The 7,317-nt window shown below is 45.0% G+C and overlaps 1 protein-coding gene across 1 annotated transcript in view; it reads left to right on the top strand.

The window, feature by feature from the left end:
• Positions 1-4,521: 4,521 nt before the first annotated feature.
• st3gal2 (ST3 beta-galactoside alpha-2,3-sialyltransferase 2) overlaps positions 4,522-7,317 on the top strand; it is a gene marked incomplete at its 5' end in the record, with an annotated part of 16,524 nt that continues 13,728 nt past the window's right edge. Inside the window, one exon of the mRNA XM_053426370.1 lies at positions 4,522-5,235. Within this exon, the coding sequence (XP_053282345.1) occupies positions 4,522-5,235 (714 nt within the window). The remainder of the gene's footprint in view (positions 5,236-7,317) is intronic.

The following is a 7,317-nucleotide window of genomic DNA, read 5'->3' as shown; positions in this document are numbered from 1 at the left end:
TTGCCGTAACAACCCTGCATCACTTGCTGGCTGCCATGGCAATCGTCAAAAATAGAGAAATGGAATCAGTCATTTCTGGACGGTTCGGAAGGTTCACAGCAAGAAACAGAGGCAGGCTGTCTTCTCTATGTAATTCATATTTCATCCTCTGGTGAGACAACAAAACCAGACGATATTCCTGAATAAAACAAGATGATGGTTTGTTCATGGAGCTTCTTTCTGGCAAAGTTTGCACAGTTAAAATAAGAAGATAGGGTGTGATGGGTAAACAACGGTTGGGCTGCATCTAACTATTATTTCAGCTATCAATAATTCTGCTGTTTGTTTAATTTTAAAGAGCCGACAACTTGCTTAGTCTATTAAAAGTAAGAAAATAGTGTAAACAGCCAAATTCTCTCGTAGTTCCAGAATTTATTTTCTCAAACCAATACTTGGAGTCATTAATAAAACATGACAGATCAGCCTGGTATATAAGCAGAACTATCTTTTATTTAACCTCATTAAATTACAACGTTTTAATGACACAAAATTAAACTTGACAGCATTCTGTAGTGGGCTCTGTAAATATCTGGACCTGATGATGATCACCTGGTACAGAGACAATAGAAACAGCAGATCTGAGAGGCGTTTGCATGGGAGGTCTGTTCCCTTCCTCTTTTTAGTATTCTGCCCGAATCGTTCAATCTGTATCCTGTTAGTCTACTTCAGCATTTCCAATTCACGGATAGTGACATTTTAAAATGTAATCAACAGACACACACCAGGGCAGAGCAGCAGTGTGTTCCGAGCCCCCCCCTTTCCTCGTAATGAACAGACTGAAAGACGGGCAAGAGGATTGGAAACGTGTAAAAGAGAAACGAAAAGAAACAGGTCGCTGCAGGACAAATAGAAACAGGACAAGAGAAAGTTTGTGGGGAGAAGTGTTAATGGTGTCAGTGAAAACTAGGACAAAATGTGTTTGGTGGGGCAACCTATTTTCTTTCATGATGAACACAACACTAAAAATAAAAGAAATTAAGGACCTCTGAAAACCTTTGAGAATGAGAACTATGACTGAATCAAATGTAGAAACAATAATAACGATCATAGTTTCCTCCACCAGCCAAAATCTCTCTTGTTCAGTAGACGATTCACCCGTTCAGGGTTCGTACGGTCATGGAAAACCTGGAGAAGTCATGGAATTTTAAAATGTATTTTTCCAGGCCTGGAAAAATCATGAAAAAAAAATAATCTCCCAAAAGTTTTGGAAAAGTCATGGAAATTTGTTATATTCATATTTCATGTCGTTTACGCTGAGTTTTAAATAATTTATAAGCTTTTAAACAAATACGCTCAAAATATAAGCAGGCATACTTGGGTTTGTGTCATTTAAGGTATAATGTATGCCTTGGAATTCTCATTGTTAGGTTAAATACTACATGTTTTCACTTTTTCGTGTATACACCGAGATTTTACAAAGTGTTCTGTCATGGTTTTTGCAAACAAGGCTGAACAATATACTTAAAAATATATATATCACATTGTGATTTCAGTATGAGTCTTGATTTCAGTTGAAATAGTTACTTATGATGGTGGATGCTGATGTGATTTTTGCTGGTGTCTGTACCATCCTAGCATGTTTTCTTACACCTGAAGAGTTTATGATTTTTCGGATTTGGGCATCTCTACAGTGTGGTGGGAAATGTTGGTCAACGAACGAGGTTCTGACACAAGTTGTCTTTTTAAATGTATTTGTAAAAGCTTCCTGCAGAAAGGATCACACAGGCACGGTGGAGGTTGCAAGTGAGATGAAATGTGAAGTGTCATATTTAAGTGTGTCTGTGTGGGTTTACCTTCCTGACCCACAAACACACAGAGGGGGGTGTGTGAATGTATTGTTCTGTGTCTGGAACTCACTGTCTGATAAGGTGTGACTGAGAGACTGCATCCTCAATGTGCTGGAGAGGAAGTAGTATCATGTCTGGTTCAGGTGTTGTGTCAGTCAGATGAGTTCTTCAAACAAAGGACAATCACAGTTAAACCAGTGAAGAGCAAAAGGTCACATGATAAGGTGACATCAGGATTCAACTTCTGCAAGACATGAATAGACAATGGGCTCACATGCTAAACAGTGGTGCACCATAACGTTTATGCTGAGCTGTACCCTACATTGAAATGTCTGCTGTAAGCATAAACTAAGAAGTTATTAAGTAAATTCCCATTACAGTAGCTAATATCATCTATATTAATTGTCCTGCCACAACGTTATTTATCTTTCAGTAATGTTTTCTGAAGTTATCTGTCTCTTTGAAGAAACTTGTTTATTGACTAAATTCACCTACAACCCACTGAGCATTAGAAGCACCAACACAACAGTTGAGATAAAGTGTTAAAGAACTGAAACTATCAGGGCCTGTGTGTGTGCTTCATTACTTTCAAATTAATTTGAAATCAACACAGGGTTAATGTTGCAGATATCCACATAAAACCTCCCTTTAGACGTTCGATAACTGAATTTCAACGTCTGATTTCATCCAATAAGATAAGATAAAACTTTATTGATCCCACACTGGGGAAATTCACTTGTTACAGCAGCAGACGATTCAGAATGAGGTGGATAAGAGAACAAGAAAGGAATAGTAAGCAAAAAAATGGGTTCAAAAGTTTTAGAAAGTATATGACACAAGTTTGACTATACCTACTTGTATGGTTCAACACTGAAAAAACTGAATCCAGAGCTTAAACCTGGTGGTGATTGGGTTAGACTGAGGCAAGAGAAGAATTAAAACGGGATCAACATAGAAAAAGAGGAATATTAAAAGTAGTCAAACTGGTCTATGAGGCTAATGAGTCTCTTATCTCCTTCTCTCTCTTTCTCCACAGGTTTTCATCGGAACAGGAAGCCCGACTTCAGGCAACACGAGGAGAGAAGATCGCTGACGGACACAAAAACACACACGTGGACGTTTGATAAGGAAATAATCCATTTTATAGCTTTAGTGGGAGCAGTGGTTTGAGCTTCAGGAGCTGGAGAAACACATTAAAAAGTTATTTAAGTAGAGAGAGACAGCGGTAAAGCTTGTGTCAGTGAGTTAAGGTGTTTATAGGGCAGGAGATGAATGGCAGGCAGCCGGCAGAAAGTGGGCGCTGCAGGGGTTCTGTCGTCGGATTACAGCTCAGCAGATTAGCAGCAGTCACCTCCAGCTCACCACAAACCTGTATCGCCAGCCAATAGGTTGTTCACACACACAGACACACAGCTGTAGAACACAATTAGATTAGTGCAACTGGCAACCCGTGCCCAACTTCATACATTACATCAAAACACACACTCACACACCCACTGGGCAGCAAGACAGATGCTGCCTTCCCCAACCCTTCCGCCCCCCGTCCTCTCAAAGCCAGCTGGAGAGAAGATGAGATTTGGGGCTGATTGGTCTTGTCTGTTTTTCCCCATCACACCCTCTGCACATCACTCCATCCACCACTTTCCCTGCAGCCTCTACCCCAGATAAACCATCTCCACAAAAATCTCCCCATCAGAGGAACGTGGATCAATCCGCTTTGATTCTTTCTACGTCTCTTGAATGGGCGTCAGGAAGCCCTTTTTTCATTAAGATTTCATCATTCACCACAAGGAGCTGAAACTTTTTATCCCGACTTTTAAAAACTTTGTGTTTTGAAGAGAGTGCGGAGAGGAACGGCAGCAGAAGACTGCTTTAAACTCCACACACACCAAACGGCTCAGACACAGGCAGAAAACCCATGACCTGGAAGCAGTAAAAAGGGGAAAGGAGAGACCTTCAGACAGAGAAGTACTCGGTGACGGGAACCTCGAGAGAGAGAAAAACGAGAATACTGCGAATACGGCAGACAACACAGGAGCCAAGCACAGGAAAGGAAAGCAAAGAGGGGAAGAGAAGGATTTTTTTGTGAGATGTGATGGAACACCCTTCAGGCCAAACCTCCTCCCTTTTACTGCTCCTCCTCCCTCTCCTCCTCCCTTCTGCCCTCCCCCTTTCCGCTGTTCTCAACTAGTCTGCCAGCTTTCTGTGGTTACGTCGCCTCAGTGCAAACGTGAGAGACAGAAAAAGAGGGAGAGCACGGAGCGCCAAGCAGAGGAGGCGAGAGGCGTCTGCTGCAATTCATCCACGGGATTTCACTGAAGATGGACACTGCTGTTACTGAGAAGGAAAGACAGACCGGTGGACATATGGACAGTGAAAGCCAGAGAGGGGACAGTTAGAAAGTTAAAACAAAGGAGAGGATGAACAGATGATAGAAAGGTTCAAGGAAATCTGAGACTGTGCTCAAAGGCGAAGGAGAGATCACCTCACACTGTAAGCAGAGGACTTCTGAAGCAGTGAATGTGAGTCAGCTGCGACTCGTGTGTGTGTGTGTGTGTGTGTGTTTGTGTGTGTCTGCGCAGGCACATAGCTGCTGAGGAGAGGGAGAGAGAGAGACTCCACTAGGAGACGGGGAGAAGGCGTCGGAGCAGCGCTGAGTGCACAGCTTGACTGTGAGACAAATCGACTCTGACACCTTGTCCTCCCTCAGTGTGTGAGTGTGTTCCACGCGTCTGATATCGTGGGTGATCCCGGGGCTCAGAGTCCCAGGCAGGAGGTCGTCCCAACCAGGGTGACCAGCCACTGGTGGTCGTTACAGAGAGGCAGAGGAGGTAGTGGGCTGGGGACAGTGGCAGGCTCGGGGGTGGGGACATGGCCATGGGGGGGCCGCATCCCGTCCTCCACTCTGCAGCGGGACAGGCGCTGGGGCTGGGGGGCCTGGAGCGGGGGTCTGTCCCGGGGAGGGCCCAGACTCTCCGAGCTCAGGCCGTGGCTGAGCCGAGGGGTGGCCGGGGCAGCAGGAGGTGCAGGTAGCCCCGGAGGAGGCGGAGCGGAGAAAGGAGGCAGGGTGAGATGCTCCCGCAGAATCTGTGTTCTCTTCGGCTCGCTGGCTCTCGTCTTCCTCACCTCGCTCTTCTTCTCCATCTCCCTCCGCGGGGGCGTCAGCTTCAACTACCTGGAGCCGCCCGGGTGGGAGGAGTCGAGGCGGGTGAAGCTCGTGCCCAGCTACGCGGGCGCACAGCGTCTGTCAGCACCTGACGCCCAGCAGCAGAAAACATGTGCCTGCCCTCGCTGTGTCGGAGACCCGGGCGTTTCTGATTGGTTCGATGAGAACTTCGACCCGGATATCTCACCTGTTTGGACCAGAGACAACATCGAGCTGCTGTCTGATGTCTACTACTGGTGGGTGGTAAGTAATCAGATCCCCTTACCTACTGATGACTGCAGCTGATAAAAATGTGAAGTGTTTTTCCATATTTTCATCTTCTCACTATTACATAGAAAGACATGACTCTCCCACAGGTTAATGTTACCAACACCAGACTTGATGGTGTCATGTTTGTCTGAGAAATGTTTTGTTCATCATCGGCTCCCCTGAGCCCCAGTCACTGCTGTAGAGAAGGAGCCAGTCAGAGGCAGTAATCAGAGATGGAGCGAACACAAATTCAACAACAAAGCATTTTGAAAATTAAACATTGCAGCAGGGACGCCGAATTCATCCAGAATTGTTATGAGCTGAATCTGAGCTGCGAATTGTGTTTTCTCAACATCATAATGTTTGCCTCCGGTTCACCACTGGCTGCCGACCACAGGGTTCTAACCCTGGTGGATGGTAGTTTCTTACAGAAATGCATCTTGGGAATTGCTGCAGAGACTTTTTTGACACACTGTTGATATAGAACTGTAGATGTTCCCCAACTGGGAATCACCCAACATTGTCTATGAGGCAATACATTGGGAAAAGTGACAAAATAAACTCTCTTTACTTTGCATGTCAATAATAAATGTATTTCAGGAGAAACTCTTGTTTGTCTTCTAGCTGAGATTTATCTTGGAAGAGAGCCAGCTGCCTAGCTTATCTTAGCTTAGCTTAGCTTATCTTAGCTTAGCATAAAGACTAAAAGCAAAGTACCAGCTTGGCTCTGTTTAAAGATAACGGAGCCTGTTTACCAGCACCTCTCACGCTCACTAACCACTAGTTTCCATCTTGTTTGTTTTCCTCGGAATAAGTCGTGGCACATAATCCTCATTGAAACTCCTTTGGACTAAACAAACAAGATTCAACATGTGAATTGGCCGGGCCTCTCGGGCCAATCGCAAACTGGGACCCAGGGAGCTGAGACAGCAACAGCTGCTTTTCATTGTGAACGGCTCCAATATCCTCTGACGCAGTGCAAGCATCAGCCGGTTGTGTTCATCTCGATCATGCAGGGGGGGAGTAACAGATCATAATCTCACATCTTCTCTCACCGCTGAGCCAACCAATCCCCTCGTACAAGAACTACATGCCCCTCGTGAACCCCCCGTGCCAGTCACATGTCAGGGTGTTAGTGAGGAAGTGGAACATCCCAAGGTTGGCTGCTCTCTATGTTGGCTCTTAAAGCACGACACAGCAATGACTAAGAAACTGAAATGACGCCATCCTCCAAGAGAGAGAGAGAGAGAGGGAGAGAGGGAGAGAGGGACGGGAAGCTCTTGTGCCGAGTCCACACTAATGCGGTTATTTTAGCAAAATGAAGGTTTGCGTTTGTGTCTCTCATCGACACTCATACAATGTTTTTAAGTCACACAAATAGAGACTTTTACAAACGCTATCAAAAGTGCAGGTTTTCAAATAGGTTTTCATTTGTGCCATGGTCTTGGATTAGAAGTTTCCGCCTGCTAAGGACATCCAGCCCAATGAGCATTCTCACAGTGTTCTTCCCTGGTATTTCACGAGGTTGTTGATGTTGACCTTATCGCCACCTACTGGCCCATCAGGCTTGTTTGAGATATTTTGTAGCATTAGTATCATGAAGAGATTATTTTGTTAAATTGGAAAGGGAAAATATCCATACAAAATTGTGTAGACAAGGCCTTAATCGAAGAATCTTACTGTTGGACGTGTGTTGGCGTATGTCTTCATGGGTGTGTGTTCATTTGGGTGTGTTAGTGAACTTGAGATGTGTTTGTGTATGTCTGTGCGTTTCCAGTATTATGGGATGCCCTTCAGCTGCTGGTTCAGAGTCCTGTTTCAGAGCAGCAGCCTCAGTCCCCGCTCTGAAATGAGTGAAAACTGCAAACACAGGCCAACAGCTGCCAAGTCATTAGGTCACACAGCAACAGTGAGGTGATAAACACAGAGAGGGGGTGGGGGGTGGGGGGGTGAAAGAGAGGTGGAGGAAGAAAACATTAAGAGAAGAGGATTGGACGGGGAGGGAACAGGGGAGATCACATTTTTTGATAAAGCTGAGAAAGTGGAAAAATGGAAGATAGGAACACAAGAGTGATG

The sequence above is a fragment of the Pleuronectes platessa genome, chromosome 7, assembly GCF_947347685.1.
Source record: "Pleuronectes platessa chromosome 7, fPlePla1.1, whole genome shotgun sequence".
Classification (NCBI taxonomy): domain Eukaryota; kingdom Metazoa; phylum Chordata; class Actinopteri; order Pleuronectiformes; family Pleuronectidae; genus Pleuronectes; species Pleuronectes platessa.
This window is presented reverse-complemented; position numbering and strand designations above follow the sequence as displayed.